This window comes from Microtus ochrogaster, chromosome X (assembly GCF_000317375.1).
Source record: "Microtus ochrogaster isolate Prairie Vole_2 chromosome X, MicOch1.0, whole genome shotgun sequence".
In the NCBI taxonomy this organism is placed as follows: domain Eukaryota; kingdom Metazoa; phylum Chordata; class Mammalia; order Rodentia; family Cricetidae; genus Microtus; species Microtus ochrogaster.
The window spans coordinates 6,418,606-6,443,451 of NC_022026.1; the positions used below are offsets into that span (position 1 = coordinate 6,418,606).

The following is a 24,846-nucleotide window of genomic DNA, read 5'->3' on the forward strand; positions in this document are numbered from 1 at the left end:
AAGAGCAATCAGGGTTCCCTGACCTGTGGGAAGTCCAAGGAACCCCCCACCTCCATCCAGGTCTAGTAAGTTGAGCATCAAAACTGCCTAGGCTCTTACAAAGCCTGTACGTGCAGTAGAAATGGATGAGAAGTACAACCTCTCTGTTTTTATGCCAGTACCAAGCAGGTTTTTTTTTTTTCTTTTTTTGCTGTAGCTCTGTAATAGAGCTCGATGGCAGGGATGGTGATGCCTCCAGAATTTCCTTTATTGTACAGGATTGTTTTGGCTATCCTGGGTTTTTTGTTTTTCCACATGAAGTTGATTATTGTTCTTTTAAGGTCTGTGAAGAATTGTGTTGGGATTATGATGGGGATTGCATTGAATCTGTAGATTGCTTTTGGTAGGATTGTTATTTTTATTATGTTGATCTTAGCTATTCAAGAGCATGGGAGATCTTTCCGTTTTCTTGTATTTTCAGTTCTTGTCGTACAGGCTTTCAGTTCTTTGGGTAATGTTACCCAAAGATATTTTGTCATTTGTGACTATTGTGAAGAATGATGCTTCTCTGATTTGTTTTCTTAGTTTTCTTTATCATTTGTATATAGGAGGGCTACTGAGTTTTTTTGAGTTGATCTTGTCTCCTGCCACATTACTAAAGGTGTTTTTTTCAGCTGTAGGGTCACTTATATATACTATCATATCATCTGCAAATAGTAAAAGTTTGACTTCTTTCTTTCAAATTTGTATCCCCTCGATTTCCTTTTGTTGTCTTTTTGCTCTAGCTAGAACTTTAAGTACTATGTTGAATAGATATATAGAGAGTGTACAGCCTTGTCTTGTTCCTGATTTTAGTGAAATCACTTTGAGTTTCTCTCCATTTAATTTGACGTTTGCTGTTGGCATGCTGTATATTGCTTTTATTAGGTTTAGGTATGTTCCTTGTATCCCTGATCTTCCCAAGACCTTTATCCTGAAGGCGTGTCTTAAAGGCTTCTTAAAGGCTTTTTCAGCATCTAATGAGATGATCATAAGTTTTTTTTTCTTTCAGTATATTTATATGTTGGATTACATTGATAGGGTTTTGAATGTTGAACCATCCCTGCATCTCTAGGATGAAGCTGACTTGATCGTGGTGGATGATTTTTTTTTTTTTTGATGTTTTCTTGGATTCAGTTTTCCAGTGTTTTATTGAGTAGTTTTGCATCAATTTTCATGGGAGAGATTGGTCTGTAACGCTCTTTGTCAGTTGAGTCTTTGTGTTTCTTTGTGTGAGGTTATCTGTTGCCTTTGTTTTCATGGGTACAGCTGACTTCCTTGGGTTGGAGTTTTCCTTCTAGTACTTTCTGTAGGACTGGATTTGATGATAGGTATTGTTTAAATCTGGTTTTGTCACGGCATATCTTGTTTTCTCTATCGATGGTGATTGAAAGCTTTGCTGGGTATAGTAGTCTGGGCTTGCATCTGTGGTCTTTTAGTGTTTGCAGCACATCTGTCCAGGACCTTCTGACTTTCATTGAGAATTTGGGTGTAATTCTGATAGGTTTGCCTTTATGTGTTACTTGGCCTTTTTCCTTTACGGCTCTTAATATTTTTTTATGCTGTATGTTTAGTGTTTTGATTATATGGCATGGGGACTTTTTTTTGGTCCAGTCTATTTGGTGTTCTGTAAGCTTCTTGTACCTTCATAGGCATATCCTTCTTTAGGTTGGGAAAGTTTTATTCTATGATTCTGTTGAATTTATTTTCTGTGCCTTTGAACTGGTGTTCTTCTATCCCTGTTTTCTTTAGGTTTGGTCTTCTCATAGTGTCCCAGATTTCCTGGATCTTTTGTGTGAAGAATTTGTTGGCTTTACATTTTCTTCAATTGACCAATGAATCTATTTCCTCTATCATATCTTTAGTGCCTGAGATTCTCTCTTCTATCTCTTGTATTCTGTTGATTATGCTTGCATATTTACCCAGATTTTCCATTTCCAGAATTCCTTTGGTTTGTGTTTTATTTGTTGCCTCTATGTCAGTTTTTAAGTCTTGCTTCACCTTTTTGCTTTTTTTGGGGGGGGGGGGCTTCCTTTAAGAGATTTCTTGATTTCTTCCAATTTTTTGTCTTTTCCTCCATTTCTTTGAGGGAATTTTTTATTTCCTCTTTAAGGGTCTCTATCATTTTCATGAAGTTATATTTTATATTTAAGGTCTTTTTTTCTGCTTCCTCTGGGTTAGGATGTTGTTCAGGTCTTCCTACTGTATGACCACTGGATCCTGGTGTTGCGATGTTTCTTTTTTAGCTTGTTGAATGTATCTTTGCATTGGTACTCACCCTTCTCTTCCTCCAATTGGTGCAGTCAGTATCTTTGCCTCTTGGTTCAATCCTTGCAGTTGGTGTCTGTGTCTCAGGGATCCTCTCTTGGACTTGTAGTTGCTGTTTGTGTCTTGGGGACTTGCTCTTTGCTCTGTGTAGTCACTGTCTGTGTCTCAGGGAGCCTTTGAGATCTTTGGGGGTGGAGTGGGACTTGTTGATTCCAAGGTTCCTTAGATGGGGTTTGTTGGAGCAGCCTGCCTGCAGGAGGCTTGCCTGGTGGCTGGCTAGTCCAGCTGAGGTATTGGGGCGGGGTTGGGGTTTTGGTCCGGAGCTGAGGGCCTAGAGACTGGGCTGTTCAGCAGGGGAGCTTGTTACTCACTTCTTGGTCCATTCTGTGCAGTTGCAGTCTGTGCCTCAGCTGCAGAGGTTGTGGGGGGAATGGATGGATGGATGTGTTTAGGGGTGGAGTGAGACTTGTAGGTTGCAGGGTCTGATGGGTGGGGGTTGTTGGAGCAGCCTGCCTGCAGGTGACTTTCCTGCTGGTCAGCTAGTAAAGCTGAGGCAGGTGGGGGAGGGGCCCAGGATTTTGCCCAGGCGTTCTAGAGCCTAGAGCTGGGCTATCCAGCTTGGGAGCTGATCACTCATCTCTTGGTCCTCTCTGTGCAGTTGCAGCCTGATGACTTATGGTTATTAATCATTATTTCAATCAGGTATTCGTGAATATGTATTATTTCATGTGAAGAAGTACTTTCTTATCCTGAAGCTGCTTTTTATCTTCCTCTTAGTGTCACAGCATTTTTTTATGTCGATAGAGACCGTTTATTTTTTCATTTTATTTGTTTGCTTTTTGAAACATGATTTCTCTATGTGACAGCCCTGGCTATCTTGGAACTCTCTTTTTAGACCAGGCTTTCCTTGAACTCACAGAGATCCACCTTTCACTGCCTCTTTAAGTGCTGAGATTAAAGGTCACTACACCCAGCTCCTTTATGATTTTAGATATGGGATATATTTGATGATTATTTGCCTTTTTTTTTTATTCTTAAGCAACAAAGCTGTTAAGGAAAATGACAAAGAAAAAGTAAAAGAGAAAGAAAAAGAGAAAAAAGAAAAGACTCCAGCTACAACTCCAGAGGCCAGGGTACTTGGTAAAGATAGTAAAGAAAAACCAAAGGAAGAGCGGCCAAATAAAGATGAAAAAGCAAGAGAGACAAAGGAAAGAACACCTAAGTCTGACAAAGAGAAAGAAAAATTCAAGAAGGAAGAAAAAGCAAAAGATGAGAAATTCAAGACCACCATTCCCAGCATAGAATCAAAATCTACTCAAGAAAGAGAAAGAGAAAAGGAGCCATCCAGAGAAAGAGATGTATCGAAGGAAATGAAGTCAAAGGAAAATGTTAAAGGAGGAGAAAAAACACCAGTTTCAGGGTCCTTGAAGTCACCTGTTCCCAGATCAGATCTCTCAGAGCCTGAAAGGGGCAAGTATACCTTTTTTTATATTTCTGTACTTTTGCTCTAATTATGCTTGTTGTTTGTCTCATTGCCTTGATAAGTTAGTGATTTTGCTAGTGCAACAAATGCTTGATCTTAAAAGTTGTTCACTGTTTTGAAGTGTTTGGAACGACTAGAAATGTCCCTTTTTCTGACTATTTCTTTTTGTCCAAACAGAACAAAAACGCCGCAAAATTGATACCCATCCTTCTCCATCACATTCCTCCACAGTAAAGGTTAGTATAGCCTGAGGAAGGCAGCATCCGTATTAGGCTCACCTGTTTGGAATACCAATGTTCTGACTTCGTTCAAGTCTTGTGCCAAGTATTCACTGGAGCCACTGGAGGTTTTATATTGAATTAGAAAATGAAATTTTTCTGTATTGGTGGACTAATTTTTCCTATTGAGTATTTTTATTATAAAAATGTTAGAACTTCAAGGACCTAGCAGTAATTTTATTGTGTTTCAAAATGCAAGAGAAATTTTACCCAGAAGTGCCTCGCTGCTTTAAGCAGTCCTTTTTGGAGCGCAATGGTAGCTACAAGCAAACGAATGTTTTCAGCAGAATGAAGCTATTTTTCGGCATAAATATTGAAGATTATATAGCACTGAAGACTTCCTGAATGATACACGATAAACAAGATACCTCTGAATTCATCAAGCTTCTTGATGAGCATCATTCCGGTGTGCCTTCTAAGAAGGAGTCTTGAAAGGAGTTCCATTTTAAAGTCTCCTTGGTGATCAGTTCTCCTGTAGTTGTGTTTATTCAGTGAGCATGCAGCTTCTGTTGTATCTTCCCTTGGAGGTTTGTTTATACCCATTGGGTTCCCAACAAGTTGAACCTTGCGTTACGATAAGAGCAGATGTGGCATCCAGTCCTACCACCCAGCAAAGAGAAACCCCAGGCATTCAACTGCAGCACAAAATCGTGGGTGTAGCCTTCTTGAAGACTCAGGGTAGCCATTCCTTGCTCCATATTTAATTTTAATTCTAAAATCATCTAATTTCATGGAATCTTTGAATTTGCAGTACGTTGAACTTTTAAAACTGTAAGTTAATTACTTCTTCATCCAGAGCACCGTGGTGTAATAATATAATTGGTTTATTTTTCTTCTTCTTTTTAAACTTTTTTCCTTGTGAGAGGCATGTGATTCAATACTCATGATACTTTGCAACAAAATATTGATTCCTGTTTTGTAAACTATTTTTGCTTATATGCCACTGAATTTTGTAGCTAGAGTAAAATGTTTATACTTATTGGAGTTATAAATGGATAAAATTTGAAAATCTTCTAATTAGAGAATAACAATGACAATATTAGTAAAATTTCTTCCATGGCGACCTCCACTGCTTTTACTTTTGGTGGAGAAAAATGTTTTACCTTTTTAAAGCTTCTTAATTACTTTATGCTTAATATGAAATCTGTGGCATTGACATTTATTTTTAACTTTCAATCAAAGCAAAATTTAAATTTTTTATATTTATAAATTTTTAGCATTATAATTCCATTATATGTTTTTGTTCTTTGTTTTTATTGCTGATATTCATATTGATAATGATTTTTTGGAATTTATCCTCACAAGAAATAGCTGGTTTATTTCCAGGTTACAGACATACTTCCCAAAGTTCCTCTGGGTTCTGAGAACTATGCCAGCTCACCTGTCATCTCCATTCATTTTCTACAGGACAGTCTCATCGATCTCAAGGAATCTTCAGCAAAGGTTTGAGTCTTTTAAAATCATGCCTAAGTATACCAGAAATTCTTAACTTCTTTTAAGTTAGTAGGTGCCACCACCCTAGTAAATTTTGTATGCTAGGATTGGTGGGAGAGAGCATTCTCTTTATGTAGAATTATCTTATAAATTCTTACCACAAACAACAACCATAAAAGCACAGATAACAATGGTCCTTTTAGAGACATTGTTAGATGTGTGATGTTGTAGTAATTTTATATATTCTTGCTTGCTGTATTATGTATTTTTTATGCTTTAAAATCTGGAAATTTGATAAGATTTGGGAAATGGAGAGTTACTGATTTGTTCGGGATGGGTGGTAGGTAGGCTTACATAGTTTTCACAGAACAAACTTGTCAGTTTTCTTACTTTGTTTATAGATAACTCAGAAAAACAAAAAATAATTTGCTGCACTCACAGCTTTTAAAAACTAAATCCATCTCAATCCATAAATTTCTTTATGTGTCCTTCTGCTGAAGTATCCTTTTAGTAGCTGTGACATAAGACCAGGAGTTAGAGTAAATATAAAATAATCTTTCTTTTGGAAAGGAGTACTCAATTTGATGGCTATGTTTAAATGTCAGTATTAATTCTTTGCTTTTTTACACTACTCTCTTGGGTATTCTGATCCTTACAAACAGTGTACAGTTTGTGTATTTTTATGGAGTTCATTTTGGTATTATATTTGAATTGTCTATTTTTCATGTCATTGTGTCTTATTATAAAATCTGTACCCTTTTCTACTTTATGTCTTCTACTTATATGCTAAGTATGATTTTTTTACTTATGGACCATTTTGAAATGGCCTTATAATTTTATTTTTAGATGAAATGCCTGTAGATTCTAAGCAAAGAATTACTAGTTATTTAATGGTTTAGATAGCCAAAATGCCTGTGTCCTAAATATGTGGCATTGTTTTTAAGATAACCTATTATTTGAAAGATTATCCACTATGTTATGAGTATTTTGTTTTAAAGTAAAACCTTTTTATTGACTATCATAAAAACGTACTGCAGTATAGTAGGTCTTTACAGTCACTTTGAGACTGTATTTGTCAGTTTTACCAATCAGTTTCTTGTGTGGGCTATTTTATATCCATGGGCTTGTAATAGTCTTAATTTTGTAGCATTTTTTATTAAGATATATGTAGAATTGGTTTGAAACCTGATGCTAAGATTAATTAGATTTTCTTGTCGGTGATGAAGATTATGATTTCTTGCATTTGTCGTGAAGCTTATGTTTTGTCATTTTTGCATATCTAGATAATATATATGGTCTCATCTCATGCTTTTAATAGTACAATGAGTTAAATAGGGCAGATAGTAGTGTCTTTTTGACAAATGAGAGATTGAACTATTCCCAATGGCACACAATTTGTCATTGCTGAAAATGTGAGTTAAAATCAAGGTTTCAAGGTTTCCATCTCAATAATAGCTGTAAAGGTTTCCTAGTGTCTTTAGTGAGTTTATATTATTTTTTAAATGTGGTAATTGAAGTCAGTTTAGTTAATATTATTCTTAAATGTGGCAATTGAGGTCAGTTTATCAACATTTTCATGCAGGAAGATTTTTGTGGGCATTTGAAATTCAATAGATTATTTCACACGGAACCAGAAAAATTTGAAAGTGGCATATACTATGCAATTAAAACTTAGAGACTCATTTTGTTTTTCAGATCCTTAGGTTAGCATGGGATCTTAGAGTAGGGTTTAGTCACTCAACAAATACTTTAAATGAACTCTTAAAGCCTTTGGTAAGCAATCCAAAGTAGTGTTTTTGTATAGCAGCTGATTTTATAATTTTGAATGTATAAAAAATCTAAATGCACTTGAATGGTTCGGTATAAAAATTTTCCTGGACTTTGAGCAGTCTTTATACCCTCACTGTTTCTGGGACAGCTTCTACTTCTAGAGGTTTTGCTGTAAGATATGTGTCTCTCTTTCCTTGTTACTTGTACATATAAAATTGTTTCCTTGATTTTATTTTGATATTTTTAGGTTATTATTTGCCCCCAGAATTTTCTTTCTTAATACTTATTGGGTATTTTTACTTTCTAATCCATAGTAAAGTAATGCATGAATTTAATATTTTAAAGAGGTTAAACGATGACTAACCTAAAATAGAACTCATATGTTTTGTCGGCCCACCTTCCAATCCAGTTTCCACCTCCTATATTTCTGCTGGGGATCAGTTGTGCTTTGGTGTAGCAATACTAGCAGCTATGTATAGTGACGAGTCTAACCAGGCCTTGATTTTTGAAAGTTGGCTAAATTCCTTTATTAGATATTAATGATCTCAATATAAGGAAATAAAATCAAACTAGGAAAAAAATCCTATGTTATTACCTCCAGAGTGTTCTAACACATCTTTAACTTTATTTGACGACTACGTATTAAACATTCTTCATATGTACTAGCCTCTAAGAAGCATAAAAAGTGGAAAAGGCATCTAGTTCTTCTGGACTAGAAGCAATTATGTACAAAAATAAGTCACTTGAGATTCATAAGGAAAGCCCATTACAGAAATGGCAGATGAATAAAACAAAGAGTCCACTAGGAAGTGAATTTTAGAGCTGAGAGATAGTTTAGTTGCTGATTGCTAGTTGCTGATTGCTTTCAAGCTATCTTAGAAAAACAAAGAATTTTAAGATAAATGTAATTATTCATTCTTAAAAGGTAAAAGGGATGAAAGTTAGAGACTATTGATAGCCATAGAACATTAGGTTGCTGTATGGTAGGATACATTTTGAAGATTATACAGTGTGCTTAAGATGCCTAAACAAAGACATATGAATTCCACTTATATTAGGTGATGAGAAACTATGCTTTGTAGAAAAAGGTGTTGTGGTCACACTTATTAGAAAGGCAGAGAGGAGGAAATGAATTGGTATATTTCTAAACCTAGAATTTCTGATTGTATATCAGTTTAACTATTTGTCATTTTATGTGAACAGTGAAGGATTTGAGTATTAATGCCAGAAGTCCCAGAGAAGTTTCTCAATTCCTAACAGTACAGATTTAAATAGGCATGGATAAAAATGTTGTTTGGGTTGGGGGATGAGGGTACTCTTGTAGTAGGAGAAATGAAGCAGCACTTTCTTAAAGAGATTGTTGAGTGTCTCAGTAATATATTATTGAGTTTGTCTCATCTAGTTCATACATAATATTAAAATACAGGAAAAGACGTGAATAGATTTCACAATCAGAAAAATCTTAAGTGTTATTTAAAACATATTCTGCAAGAGAGTCTTTTAGATAGTCTCTTTTATGACCATGGGTTATTCTCTTAATCCTGTTATTGATAAACACTGTTTTCAGTCATTCTTCAACTTTTAAACATATTTTTTAAAAGAATGGACTTACTAGTAAAATTGCTTTGATAATATTTCTCAAATGTTTGGTAGTGTTGAAAGAATAAGTGTTTAACCTTTAAATTGATAGCCCTTTCTTCTTGCATTTTTTCAATTATTAAAGATTTATTACTATAAAATATTTTACCTTTCATTCACTATTCTATTTCTTCTTAGGGTATATCTAGAATTATGTAGCTACATTATGAGTTTTATTTATTATTCTTTGAACATATCAAATGAAACATCAACTTGTACCCAATTATACATGCCATAAAGTTAGGGATTTGATTATTTTCTGACTTCTTCCTAAACATTTTCTTTTATATTTTTCTATATTTCCAACTCCCATAAGTAGGATTTTTCTCTCATTTATACTCAAATATACCTTGATATCTGGCTATTTTATTACCAATAGACCTTTTCACATAGAATAATTTTTATATTACTTTTCAGTCTTTCACGTAGTTTAGTCACCCTCAGCTTACCTGATGCTTGATTTCCTGAGCTATTTAGAACCAGTAAGTTAGAATTTACTGTTGTGATTATTTGATAAAGCTGCAGTGCTTTCAGTTTAGAGACTATGCATCAGTCTTTATATGTATAAACAATATTTGAGATAATCACTGCCTGGTTTATACCTAGTAAAATTGTGGCTAGCTTTTATTTGTACCTTTTTGTCCCCTGTTGACTGATGTTTCTGTCCTGCCTGGTCTCTCAGCTGTTCAGTCCCAAAGAAACACACAGAGGCCTACATTAACTATAAACTGATTGGCCCATTAGCTCAGGCTTCTTATTAACTCTTATAACTTATATTAGCCCAGAATTCTTGTCTGTGTTAGCTATGTGGCTTGGTACCTTTATCGGCTAGGCAATCACATCTTGCTTGCTCTGTGTCTGGGTGATGACTTCAGACTGAAACTTCCCTCGTCCCAAAATTCTCATTGTTCCACCTCTACTTCCTCCCTGCCTACTGGCCAATCAGCATTTATTTAAAATACAAGTGACAGGGTACAGACTATGTCCCACAGCAGCCCCCTGTCATTGACTCCCTATTATTAGATGATTAGACCTTCAAATATTCATGACTGCATAGGGATTTGTGTTTTATCTTTTTTTACAGCAGAAAAGTCCAGTTGCTGTTTTTCACATATCAACGCTTATAGACTAGAAGGACATGGAGAATGCTGGCTTGTGAATTTACTATGAAATGTCAGTTGAGCCAATAGTGAATTGGGTAAAAATGGGAATCTTTATAGGGCCCAGGAATAAAGCCTTTGTATATGCATCACATTCTTTTATTTTAGCTCTGATAAAACAGGCTGATAACTAGTTCTGACTATATATAATTACCTATTATTTTTCATTTAATAAACAAAGATACCGAAGGCTGTCAATACTGGAATACTAATAATCTTTAGTAATATTGCCTTAATTTTAACAGCTCTACATTAATCATACTCCTCCACCACTGTCCAAGAGTAAGGAGAGAGAAATGGACAAGAAAGATTTGGACAAGTCAAGGGAAAGATCCAGAGAAAGAGAGAAAAAAGATGAAAAGGACAGGAAGGAGCGGAAAAGGGTTTGTAATTTTTAAAAATTAGCTTGGAACGCCTTTTTCATGTATATTAATGTATTTTCTGCTTTTAAAAATTACTGCTTTATTCCATAGCAGTTTCTTTCAAGTTTTAACTGGTATAGTCACCCTAAATTATGTTTGCATTTTCTACACTAATAAGGAACTTCAGCTTAGCAATCTCTTTCATGCCATTTTACCAAATATGTGGTACTACAAATATCCTCCAATGCTAGTTAGTGGTGTCTTTCTTGTATAAAAATACTTCAAAACAGAACAGCACAAATCAAAAACCATAACCCTTGATCAATGTAGTTCACAATTCTTGGTTCTAGGATCACTCAAACAATGACCGTGAAGTGCCACCGGACATAACAAAGAGGCGGAAAGAGGAAAATGGAACAAGTAGGTAGACTTACTGATACCTTGGAAGCAATCATCAGAGTGAATTGGAAAAGCCTTTCATTATTCTCTTTTGTAATTTTAGTGGGGGTTTCAAAACACAAAAGTGAGAGTCCATGTGAATCTCAATATCCAAATGAGAAAGACAAAGAAAAAAATAAGTCAAAATCTTCAGGCAAAGAAAAAGGCAGTAGTGATTCGTTTAAATCTGAGAAGATGGATAAAATCTCCTCTGGTGGCAAAAAGGTAAATTAGGAACACAAACGAACTGTATAGTTTTTGGAAACATGTATTTTATTATTTTTTGAGAATGTCATATATAAATACTGTATTTATATCATTTCTACCCCATGCTTCTGACTTCCTGTCTTCCTGTGTCTTTCCTAAACACCCTCTAAACTTCATTACTTCTTTATTATTGTTACACCTATATATGTACCTATAAATAAAACCTGCTGAGTCTTTTTAATGCTGTTCATATGCATATGTGTTTAGGCTGACTACTTGTGATTGGATAACATATCAGAGGCCTTTTCCTTTGAGAAGACTGATTGTCTTGCTCTCTCAAAGCAGCCATTAATTACATGTGGCTCTTAGGGCCTTGGGAGGAAAATACTCACTCTTATAAATTTAGTGCCTCGGTGTATGTATGTATATTCCTGCCAGATAATCATTTGCTAATTATTTGGAATGGGAGCAGAAGGCTTGGGAGTGGGCAGGTACTCTGATTGTGAAATTGGAGATTCATCAGCCCTAAATTACTGTGAAGTTAGAATTAGTGTGCTTCTGAAGTTCTTTTTCTCTCCATTTTACTCTGTCCACTTCAGTTCTTTATGTTTACTTCTACACAGTTCTTTCAGTTTCTCTTTATTTGTGAGATATGCCTATGCATGTATAAAGTGCATTGTTATATACTGATTAATACTCAAATCTCAATCATGCGCCATAGAATAACTGATAAGCCACTGCTAAGTTGTTTGTAAACTGTTTACATAGCATTACTGTAAATGTTAAAAATGTGTAGTGTACTTACATTTTTTAAATGTTTTAGAAAAGTTAATAGTGGATAATTTAATTCTGTAGGCTTCCAAAAAGAAGGCTGTTTCTTTTCAGTGTTTTTCAGTTGACATAAGGTTCACATAGAATAATGAAAGTCATCAGTTGACATAAGGTCCACATAGAATAATGAAAGTCATCAGTTGACATAAGGTCCACATAGAATAATGAAAGTCATCAGTTCTCAGCCTCTGGGTCGTAGCCTCTATCTCCAAAAACGTTTTCATTATGATTCATAACAATTGTAAAATTAGTTATGAAGTAGCAACAAAAATAATTTTATAGTTGGGGGAATCACTATAACATGAACTATATTAAAAGGTCACACAGCATTAGGAAGGTTAAAAACCATTGAATTAATTTGCAACATTGTACACTTGGTGTTTGTTTGGTTCCAAAACATTATAATTGTCCCAAAGGGGACCCATGGGCTCATGATACATTCATTTCCCACTTTGCCTTCCCCAGTCCTTGGCAACCACTAATCTGCTTTCTGTCTCTGTGGAGTTGCCTATTTTTAATGTTTCATGTGAGAATTATAAAATAATATAGCCTTTTATATCTGCCTTTTAAGAATGATTTTGAAGTTCTTCTTCCATATTGTAGTATCTGCCACTACTTAATCTTTTCTTATGACTAAATAATGTTTCATTATATGAACATACCACATTTGTTGGTGGATTTTTGAGACAGGACTTCCCTTTGCATCCCAAGCTGGCTTGGAGCTTCCTTAATATCTTGGCCTAGCCTTAAACTTGCAGTTCTCCTACCCCAGCCTCTCTAGTGCTAAGATTACAGGTGTAAGCTACCACACCCAGCCAGCTGTTGAATTTTTAGAATGTTGCCACTTTTTGGTTATTATGAAAAATGTTGCTGTGACCATTTGCGTGTTAATATTAAATAATTCATTTGACTGTCTTCAATGTTCTTAGGATATATATATATATATATATATATATATTAATTTTGTTTAGCTTTTTTGAATTGCAGCCAAGCTTTTCCACAGTGACTGTATAGTTTGCAGTCCTACTAGCAATATATCAGGGTGCAATTTCTACATATCCTTGTCAACATTAGCTACTTTTTATTTTTAGTTTAATCATAGGCATCCTAGTGAATGTGAGTAGTAATTCATTGTGGTTTTGATTTGCATTTGCTCAATTGACTAATGATATCAACTATCTGTCTTTCTATGTATCACTATATCTTTGAAGAAATGTCTACACATTCTTTCACTGTTTTCAAAATGAATTTTCTTTTATGGCATTCACTTTTAACATTTTGGATACTTGACTGCAATACATCTTTTGCAAATACCATTTTCTGTTCTTTCCTGTAGTATATGACTGCTTTTTTCTTTAGTTCAGTATTCCTACTTTTTCTTTCGTTACATGTGGTTTTCATGTCAATATTAAGCAAATTTTTGAAGAAAAATATGACTGGTGGATGAACGAAGGGAATTTCAAGCTGTTTTTAAGAAACGTATTTTATTTTTTTGCTTCCCCAACTAATTTCATCATTCCTTATAGGAATCCAGACATGATAAAGAAAAGATAGAAAAGAAAGAGAAACGGGATAGTTCAGGAGGAAAGGAAGAGAAGAAACAATATCCTTTTCATTTTTATATTTCACTCACTGTAATAGAAGTTTGATACTGTTCATATTTCGAATTAAACCTTTTTTGTATGTGGTCTATATATGCAGTAGCTTAGTAGTTTTAAAGTGGAATTTGTACTTAACCTTCAATGTATGATCTGAAAACAAGAGATTTGATCTTCTTGACTTTAAAAATAATTTTGTAGTGCACTGAGATGTTTTATGGCACAAGTTTTATAAGCTCTGTGTATTTTTGTTGTTGTTATCCCTTTGTATTGTTACTATGAGAAAAAAGAGGAATAGTGAATCCCTTGGGCTGTGGAGCATGGTGACCACATCAGCAGAATGATGTGACACTTAAGTTGAGCTCCTAGAATTTGAGTTAGTAGACCAATGAGAGCCAATTAATTAGACTTAGAAGCCTAAGGGGTTAAACCAAAAGTAGGACACTATTCTTCCCTGTCCTAACGTTGTTTTCCCTTAATTTGTCATCTACTCATAAGTCCTCTGACAAGCACAGATAATGAACATTTTCAACCAAGGTGAGTATACTCTCCCTTCCTTTTCATTTAGAGATCACACCTAAACGAGGCCTGAAAATGGGAAAGGAATTGGATTCTTTTTGCAGGATACAGTTACTTGATTTTTTACCTGAATATAATGACAAAGTCTTTTGTGTACAGATATAAAATTTGTAGTTATTTTTAAACTTTAAGCTTGGTTTTACTTTAAGCTTGCTGGTTAGTCACACTTAAAAAAGAATCAAGATATAGTTGAGAGCATCTGTCTTTCTCTCTGCCACATAGTCCCACCTTTCCTGGATAATTACGTTTTTAAAGCACCAGTAGCCCAGTAAGTGATGGTGATATTTGTACTTCATAGGTGAAGAAATCAAAACTCTGAAAGATTGAAGCAGGTCACAGACACATTAGAAAATGAAGTTGACACTTAAAAGGGCAGGACTTTAGTGTTTTCTCTTCTTTGGGCCTTTAAGTTTTTGTGCCTTTTCTTTCTGCCGCTGTCCATGTTTTTTTGCAAAGTTAGATACTAAGTTCTGGACTTTTAGCTATATTTTAAATAGGCAAATTTGTTTTCAAGGTGATGCATTTGTTTTGTGTGATACATAAAAATTATATGCTCACCATCAATGGACAGACTGACTGTTCATATCCTAATATAGCTTATTTTTTGTTGAGGACTTAAAGTCAGCATCTGGATGGTTACTCTTGATGTTTGAAGATTATTGATACAGAATGATTTGTCTCCTCCATTAATGATTCCAGACAGATATAGCTGAAGTTGACTTTGCTTTTTTTTTTTTTTTTTGGTTTTTTGAGACAGGGTTTCTCTGTGGCTTTGGAGCCTGTCCTGGAACTAGCTCTGTAGACCAGGCTGGTCTCGAACTCACAGAGATCCACCTGCCTCTGCCTCCCGAGTGCTGGGATTAAAGGCGTGCGCCACCACCTTTTTACAGTTCATTTTTTTTTTACTTCCATTGTAATGGTCACTTCTTATTAATATTACACATATATCCACTATTTATAACATCTCTAATCTGAGCTGCTTTTAATCGTTTATGGAACAAGATATATATTAAACCTTACTTAGGGTTATTTAAGGGTGAGAAATGTCTGGAGGGCAATTCACTATAACGGTTTGGTTTAGGATGTGGGTTTTGTCATATTTATTTTAGTTGCAATGCAGGAATTTGAGGTTATCTGATAAATGACCTAAGGAAAGGTATTTTTTTTCCTGCCCTGTTTCTCCCTGCTTATTGTCCAAATAGTAGAGCAGGATAAGCAGTAGTTTTTTCTCTTATTCCTCACGGCCCTGGCTGACCTTGGAACTTGACGTGTAGACCAGACTGGCCTTGAAATCACAGAAATTTACCTGCCTCTGCCTCCTGAGTGTTGGGATTACAAATACATACCACCCCACCTGGCTAATAGCCTTTTCTTACTTTTTGATTAGGAAGATTGTAGAAAAAAATAGTATTACTCAGTCTTCTAGGCATCTTTCCTACTGTCTCCCCTGGGGAACCATAATATATATATAATATGCTATACAATAGTTTATATATAGTATATATTATATACATACCATATATTGCTTTTATTCTAATATTAACCTTTCTTAAAAATTATTTTTATTTCATGTTTATTTGTGGTTTTGCCTGCATGTATGTCCAGATGAGTTTGTCAGAACCTCTGGAACCAGAGATACAGACAGTTGTGAGCTGCCATATGGGTGCTGGAAATTGAACCTGGGTCACCTGGAAGAGCAGCCAGTGCTCTTAACCACTGAGCCGTCTCTCCAGTCCCTTTCTTTTAATTTGAAATTCTTATTATTTAACATGCTGCATCTCTATGAAGATTCTTGGGAGGCTGTGATTGATTTTCTTCTTCTGATTATTTTCTGGCTGCCTCTGTGTTTGGCTTTGTTCTGTGATTGGGCAAGCTATTCTTTCTTTCTTTTGGATCAGGAATCTCATTTTCTATGGTACTGTTGTCTATCTGCAAGGTGAATCTAAATCTGCTTTTCTTGTTCCCCTGTTTACTTGTTTCCTATACAGAAAGGAGAGCTGCTGACACATCATATTGTCATTATTTTATCCTATCACTGATTTAAGATTTTCTTGGTGGTATTTAGAATAGCTGTTTCAGGGGAGATGCTCAAGAAATTACTCTGCTTTGTTGTACCTGTCATCCCAAGTACAGGCATATTACAATGATCACATTAGAATCAAAAATTTATATTTACAAATATAAATTTATATATATAAATGAATATGATTTAGATTATGTTCATTTCAAAGTCTCTTGTCCTGGCCCCTACTTTTAGCTCCAAAATTCTTCTGTTTTGTTTTTTTACCTGCAAAATCTTTCTCCAAATTCTCCCTCTCCTTGATTTATTGCTTTGAATATCACTAGTTGCTTTTGTCTTAACATTTTGTTTTACTTTAATCTTTAAAAGTCCTTGCCTGAAGCTCAGGATGTAGCCCAGTGGTAGACTGTTTTTCTAGCAATGCAAGGTCCTAGGTTCAGTCCCCAACCCCAAAGTGCAGGAAACAAACAAACCAAAAACTCCCACTCATTAAATCATTATCTAACAACTATCCTATGACTTCTGAATTGCTACTTGGTATATGTGGCTGTTGGGGGAAGCTGCTTATTCATTTCCCGGCTGCCTAGACTCTTGAAATAATCACACAGAAACTGTATTAATTAAATCACTGCTTGGCCCATTAGCTCTAGCTTCTTATTGGGTAATTCTTACATCTTAATTTAGCCCATTTCTATTAATCTGTGTATCACCACATGGCAGTGGCTTACCAGGTAAAATTTCCACCATCTGTCTCCTGTAGCTTCATGGCTTCTTCCCGGCTTTACCCTTCTTCCTCCCAGCATTCAGTTCCGTTTTCCCTGCCTACCTAAGCTTATCCGTATCAACAGACCAAGGCAGTTTTCTTTATTCATTAATGGTAATTATAGCACATAGAGGGGCCTCCCACATCACATTTCTATTAATCTGTGCATCGCTGTGTGATTGATTTACTGGCAAGCCTCAGGCTGTGGCTCCATGGTTTCTCCTCACTCCTCCTCTCTTCCAGCATTCAATTTAGTTTTCTCCACCTAGCTCTATTCTGCCCTATCACAGGCCAAAGCATCTTCTTTATTCATTAACCAAAGAAAGCAACACATATATAAAAGGACTTCCCACACCATGTGACCCACAACTCATATCCTATTCTATTCATACTTTAAGTATTTTTAACCTTCCATTCCAGTAAAACCATTTTTCTCTTACTTTTAGTCTCATATGTAACTGATTCTTTCATCCTCCAAGTCTGATTCTGCAAGTTTCCAGTCCTTGAACAAAATTTGGTTTGTTAGGTGAGGTCTTAGTCTCATATGAGGTTTAAGAAGACATTGTTATATTTATTTGTTGCTTGGTTTGACATAGACTCTTACTGTGTATTCCAAGCTAGTCTGGAACTCGCTGTGTTGCCCAGGTTGCTATTAATTTCAATAGCAATCTTCCAGTTCAACCTTGTTAGTGCTGTGCCACTCTGCTAAAACACTAGATTTTAATAGCCTTTAACGATTCAGAAAAATTCTCCAGTCAGGGTCTCAGTTTCTTTTGATTAATTGAAACATTTGACATTGTGTCCTGATTTCTGCATAGCAGCAATCAAGCTTCAACCTACATGCTTTCCCCCTAGAACAAAACTTTTGTGGGGAAGGTGTTTTGGGAGAGGGAAAGGCAGGCTGTTTACTCCAGCAATCCCTACATGGTTCAGGTTGTTTCCATTATATCCTTAGCCCCTGTGGACAATTAGTTTTAATTTCTGTTCTAGCCTCCCCTCCTTATAGTTTGACTTGGAAAACTACTCTCTTAAGATCTCACAAGTTTCTAACTTTAGGAACACATTGTCATTCTGAGGCATAGTCTAAATGTGGTAGTAATCCTTATGAGGAAATAGAGTATTTGATGGAGTTTATCCCTTAGGATCTAGTCAGTACTGGTTCCCACATATGTATAAGTATACAACATAATCCACATGCCTAGATTGCAACTTTACCCATTTTTCTAATAAAATAACCAATTATTTTCATCTGATATTTATACTGGTATAAATATAAAATGATGTTTATATATATATACAATATATTCTTTCAGCAGAATGGAAGGCCACTTTTGATTTGATTTGATTTGATTGTGTTCTATATGGTAGTAAGTAAAGTTTATAGCTCCAAAAGAGTACATGTATATGATGGAGGACAGCGGGTTGAACTGAGCCTGCAGTACAAAATGATTTGTTTTTAGTTACGAACATGAATTTTTATTCTCTGATTCTCTTTACAATATACAATACTTGTGGTCTTTTAATACTAGATCTACATTGAATTAATGTTGGTATATGATTTACTAAAGAACATGGTTTATATTACTCTCCAGTTTGTACTGTTAAACACATATTATCAATAATAGTATTAACTCAGAGTTTCAACCTGTCAAATTTGAGCATTGGGAAACCAAGAGAGTTAAATATGGACTTTAATTTAGCCATGACTAGAATATCCACTTTCTTCAAAATCTTCTGCCAGATAAATAGATTGATGGATCTTTAGACTTGAATAGATAACTCTAGATTTAGATGTAAATGCCCCATGTAATTAAATTATATTGATAATATAAATATCCTGACCAATGTTGATAATGAACAACATGGCCAGAGGAGAGGGTCATAGCCAGTCATCAATTAATGTTACAATGTATCTGTGATGTGGTGTACATAACAGGCGTGGGTGATGATTTTGTTGACCAGCCTAGAACAGTCAAGAAAATGATTTTGAGAAATACCAACAAAATAACTGAAAAAGATAGGTATTGGTGACCCTTTAGGTTTATGAGCTAATCTTGCTTATTTATAATCGTTAAAGTGGCTTATATTTATAGCATTGTTTAGAAATAAACTTAGAACATTGCAGAAGATTGACATCAGCTAAATGTTGAGAATAAAATTGTAAATGCATGGAGGACAGATTCCTGAAGTCCGAGTTTGGTGCTGTTCCATCACGATGTCTTCTTCTTGTTTTAGGTTTTTTGAGACAGGGACTCAATTTCGTAGCTCAGGCTAGCCTGGAATTCCATATACCTCAGGCTTGAATCTAACCCATGGTGATCCTCCTCTCATGTTCTCAAATGCTAGGGTTGTAGGTATGCTTGATAGTTCATTGAGCTTAGAAGTGAATTTCAAGTTGTTACCCCCAAACGTTGTCGCTATTGAATAAGCCTCCGTGGACACTGTTGAGATGTTTGTTTTCATCCAGTATCTTCCTTGTACTTGCTGATTTGTCATTCCAGGGTGTGGACAGACCCCTAAGCTGAACGTCTCCTCGAGGAGGATGCCAAAGCTCCATGAGTCACTCTCAGAATAATATCTCCCATACTTAAGAGCTTCTGGTGCTGTCCATTTTATGGGAATCTGCTTTAAGTCAGAAGATGCATACACACCACCATCCTTTTGACGAGACATTCCAAAGTCACTGATTTTCAGAACATTATTTTCACCTGCAGGCAATTTCTTGGAGCAAGGTCCCTGTGCATACAATTTTTACTTGAGATATGCCATCCAGAAGCAGCATCTAATGAAAAATTCACTAACTGATTTTTAGTTCACCCTTCTTTCTCAGAAAGGAGAGGAAATTGCCTCCTGGAACCAATTCCTTAATGATGTAGATAGGTTGCCTTTGTGTGTGAACTCTATACGTGTGAAAACATTGGGATGATTATGTTGTTTGGAGGGTTTTGGCTTCTTGTAAAAAATTTAATTCCAGTTCCTGGGAAAGATCTTTTTATGCTTTAACAGCAACAACATTTTTATCCTTTAATGTACCGTTAAATATATCATCAAAAGTTTTCTTGTCCTTAAGGAATTCTCCTGTGACATCATCATGACTGAGACCCCATTTCATGTGGATACCATGACGTTCTTTTTTTTTTCTTTTTTTTTTTTTGGAACATTACATAGACATAATCATGACCAAGGACCATCATGTGAATATTATGATGTTTTTTATTGGAACATTATTCATTTTCAATCTAAAAAATGGAGATGCAGTCACCATTTGAAAGTGGACGATTCAGTGGTCTTTAGTATATTTATTGTGTGGTACAGTCATCACTATAATCTAATCTCAGAACATTTCTCTGACCTGCAAAAGAAGTCCCATGCAGGTCAGCAGTCACTTTTAACTCTCCTTTTGCTCTAGCCGCTGTAAGCTACTGACACATTTTCTGTCTATGAATTTGCCTGGTTTGGGACATTTCATATAAATGGAATCGTGCAATATCATGTCCTTTGGGGCCAGGGTTCTTTCATCTAAGCATCATGTTATCAAGATTTATCCCATGGTGGAGCATGTGTCAATAATCCATTCCTTTTTATGGCTAAATGTTCCATAGAGTGAATGTGTATCATGTTTTGTTTATCCATTTATCAATTGATGAACAGGAACAGTTATTTTTTTAAGTATTAAAATTGTAAGTTCAACATCATTGTATCCAAAATTATAATGGATGGTGTCAAGATTATACATGGTATGCACAGAATGCTGTGTAGAAATGATGTATAAATTATTTGTCAGCATTTCATGCAAGTGTGATTATTTTCTAAGGCCCCTTCTAGCTATGATTTTAGAAATTGTGTGAATGTAGTATTTTCATTAATAAAGTTTAATGCATTAAGCATTAATTTAAAGTTTGAGAACAATGTTAGGCAGATATGAAATTATTTGCCACATGCTGTAATGATGATGTTTTGAATTTATTTCATTATGCAGTATTTGAAAAATGTCTACATAAAGGAAAGGAAATGAGTATAATTGAGTCAATATATTTTTAAAGCAATTTTTATAATTTAGCAGACATTGCATCTTAATATAATTCACTATTAAAATTGTGTCCTTGTGAAAAAAATCGACGTCATTTTTCTATTTCTTTTGGCTTATCATGTAAAATAGGTTCCTTTCCTTTGCTCCATGTTGTGTTTATTTTTCATACTTTATTTCTTGCGCCTGTAGTGTTGTACTTGTTACTCTTTAATCTTTTTCTCTCTATCCCACAGATCTTCCACTCTCTCACACACAGAAAATGTACAGTGTTTCTTAAAATTCATAGTGTCTTAATGATTTCTAAGAATGAACAAAGACACAGAACTATTTCATCCTTTTTTGGGAACTTCATCCCGGCCTTTGGTATTGACAGAATTCTGAGGTTTCTTCCTGAATGTTTTTTCCTTCTTTTGCCTTTATCACTTTTTAGCCCTCCCTCTCTGTCCTCTTCTTTCCCTGCTATGGCCTTCCTTGTCACTTTCTTCCTCAGCCTCTTCTTGTCTATCAGCGTAACTAATTTGTTTCTTTCAGGTCGAAAGAATGAAATGAACTCATACAGCTGTGACCAGAATTTTATTTTCCTGAGTAGATTTCTGAGAATTGTGAATGAAGTGGGTCCATTTTCAGTTATCTGCTTTATTGCTCCATGCAGAAAACCTAAAATTGTTGTGTTGTATGTTATTGTACTTTAACTTGTTGCTTAGTTTCTACATGTTTATTTTCAGTACTGGCTGAAAGTGTTAATTATTCCATATTTTAGCACAATGTGCTGCATATACTTCCCAATAAGCAAATAAGTGTGTACAGAATTTCACTTTTGATTTAATATTGCCTGGGTTTCGGTCCCTCCTCCCCATTTGAAATGCTTCCTTTTTAATGTTTGAAACTGAAAATAAACAGTTATTGAATGATTCTGAATTTACCTCATTTTAGAACTCAGTTTTAATTTATTTGGCCTTTTTTAATATTAGTCACTAAAAATAAAGTGGAGCACTGTCTTATGCAACGCCTAAGAATCGTTTTATATAGTATGTGTACAACATTAAAACCTGTCCTACAAAGAAAAATATACCAGCGCTCACTTGTTCCTTGCCATTTTTTCTTGTAATTAGGAAATATCAGAGGGAGAAGGGAATTAAAAAATTAATTGTGTTTTAATTTTACAGCTACCGGAGCTTTGTATTGCTAACCTTACATCTGGAAAAGTTTCACAGTGAAGTTTTTAAGAGAATTTTTTATCTGCTGAATTCTACCAGTGTAACCATTTTTCTAAATAAACAATAGTTTTCTCAAATGACTATATCATTGTGTATATTGTTACTTATTTAGCATAACTTAGAAAAGTTAATAAACTTTCAGCCCTTAATTTTTTCATGGGCTACATTGTCAAATATCATTATATTATTTCTGTACTTGGAGCAAGCCGTGGGATGAAAACATGCCTAATACTATCCATTTCTCAATGTTTTGATGACTATATCTACACAAATAAAAAATTTCAGAGTTGAAAAAGAATATACCTTTTAAAAAGAGGGTTAAGAAATGATGAGCCTCTTAGTATTGGCAAAAGAATATACATTTTGGTGTCCATGTTTTTGCAATTATTATTTGCAGAAGATAAGCAGAACAGTTAATTGTAGGAGTGTGTGTGGTTTGTGCTTTGATTGTTGAATACCTATAACATGCCTGACACAAAATATCTCAAAAGAAAATGATCTTCATTAAAGTGATTTCTGACTTTGAGAAAATACCTGATTTTTCCTTGAAATCGTCGGTGTTTAAGAAGAACTTTATGTTTCTTAATAATTGCACTCATTTTTTAAGGACTACATAGCTATAAGAATAGGATATACCTTGACATGGAAAAAGCTGGCAAAATTATAGGCAATAATATATTCAATTGGGAATAACTTTCATTTAAAATCTGGAATGAGAGTTCTGATCCATTTTTTACTTGAGTACTTACATTTAGTACTTGAGTGTCTTAGCTAGAACACTAAGACGAGAAGGAAAGGGCAAAGAAGGCAAGCTTTGTTTATTAAAATACAAATGAAATGCCACTAAGACTAGATCTATATGTACCATGAACAAAAATCTAATTCAAATGGATTAAAGGTTTTAGCTAAAGACCTGAAGCGGAAATTGATAGGGGAATGTACAATCAAGATACAGACATAAAATGACTTTAGAAAAGGCCCTTAAATAAAGCAGCAAATAATGCCAACAGTTGATGGATGGGAATTCATAACATTAAAGAGCTTCTGGGCAGAAAAGGAAACAAGCAGAGTGAAGAAACAATCTACAGAATAGGAGGACATCTTTGCCAACTTACAGAAGATGGGATTAATATCAAATATACTTTTCAGATGGGCAGTGGATAATTCTCAAAATGCAAATGACCAGCAAACATGTAAAGTTCAACATACTAAGCAATCAAGGAAATGCGACTAGAAAGTACATTGAGGTTCAATCTTACCTCAGGATGGCCATCATCAAGAAAACATGACAAGTGTTGCCTAGGGTATAAAGAGAACCCTTACATATTGATTGGGAGTATAAAATGGAGCAGCCAGCATCAGTATGAAAATTCCTTAAATGACTGAAAATAGAACTACCATGAAATCTAGTGATACCATTCTGGGATTAATATACTAGAAGGGCTCTCTGTCTTTGACCCACAGACATACTTATGTATCTGTTTTAGTGCTTCATTGTTCATAATAGTCAAGAAACCAGCCTTTCCCCCCATTTATGGAGGAATGGGTAACGAAAACGTAGTATATATACACAATGGGATTTTTTTCAGTTATAAATAATGAAATTATGTAATTTGTGGGAAAATAGCTGGAAGTTGAGATGATCATATTAAGAAAAATAATGCAGATCCAGACTGTGATTTTGAACTACATAGTTGATAGTCATTAGCATTTTTGGAGCGTGAGATAGGAAGTCACTGTGTATTCCAGCCAGGCCTTGAACAATTTTCATTTAGCCTAATCAGTTCTGGGAGTGCAAATGTGCATCATCATGTCCAGCTAGCATTTTTCCCTTGGCTAGTAAATAAAAGTAATCTTTAGCTGGGACGTTAAAAAGGAATACATTAATGTAGTATTTATATACTCTTTAAAAAATGGTTGTATGTGTGATGTGGGAAGGTCATTTGTCAATCTGTTGTTTCATTGGTTAATCAATAAAGAAAACAACTTGGTCTGATAGGTAAGAAAATTAGGTAGGTGGAATAGACAGAACAGAATGATGGGAAGAAAGGAAGTGAGCCAGATGCCATGCCTCTCCTCTCTGGTCAGATGCAATGGAGCAAGCCGCCAGGTCAGACATGTTGAATCTTTCCTCGTAAGACACCACCTCGTGGTGCCACACAGATTACTAAATAGGAGTTAAGTGAGATATAAGAATTAGCCAAAAAGAGGCTGAAACTAATGGGCCAGGCAGTATTTGAATGAATACAATTTGTGTGTTATTATTTCGGGTGTCAAGCTAGCCGTGTGGGAGCTGGGCGGGACGAAAAGCAGGCCTGCCGCTCCTTCTACATGTGTGTTATCTGTCTGCGTGTATGTACACTGCATGCATGCAGGTGCCTGAGGAGCCCAGAAGAAGGCCCTGGAATCTGTAATTGAAGTTACGTGGTTATGTTCTGCCTGATAAGGATGCTGGAAACTTAATCTGAGTTGCCTGCAAGAGTTCAAGTGCTTTTATTTGCCAAGCCATCTCTCTAGGTTCATAGCTTTGCTTTTAACTGCAAATAAAATAAGTTATGTTGGAAGTAGGAGATTTAAATTTGTAATATGATAACTGCTTCTGAACATCTACTTGTTTTTGTACAAGAGGTTAAAAACCATTTCCTGTTTTGAGAGTGCTTCTGATCATGTTTAGATAATAAGGTGTCCAAATATTTTTTCTCTAAAGCACCAGGTAGTAAATATTATTTGAGACTTGTGGTCATGTGTTCCT

At 35.1% G+C, this 24,846-nt stretch overlaps 1 protein-coding gene across 2 annotated transcripts in view; it reads left to right on the forward strand.

Moving 5' to 3' along the window:
* The window catches only part of Thoc2 (THO complex 2), a 111,597-nt gene extending 89,420 nt beyond the window's left edge, over positions 1–22,177 (forward strand). The window contains exons 31-39 of one of the 2 annotated variants that reach the window (XM_013350464.1): positions 3,326–3,756; positions 3,947–4,005; positions 5,374–5,490; positions 10,295–10,432; positions 10,762–10,831; positions 10,914–11,074; positions 13,414–13,490; positions 13,977–14,022; positions 19,349–22,177. In XM_013350464.1, the coding sequence (XP_013205918.1) occupies positions 3,326–3,756; positions 3,947–4,005; positions 5,374–5,490; positions 10,295–10,432; positions 10,762–10,831; positions 10,914–11,074; positions 13,414–13,490; positions 13,977–14,004 (1,081 nt within the window). In that variant the 3' untranslated portion in view covers positions 14,005–14,022; positions 19,349–22,177. The remainder of the gene's footprint in view (positions 1–3,325; positions 3,757–3,946; positions 4,006–5,373; positions 5,491–10,294; positions 10,433–10,761; positions 10,832–10,913; positions 11,075–13,413; positions 13,491–13,976; positions 14,023–19,348) is intronic. The other variant, XM_013350465.2, reaches the window with a different exon arrangement.
* Positions 22,178–24,846: the final 2,669 nt, after the last annotated feature.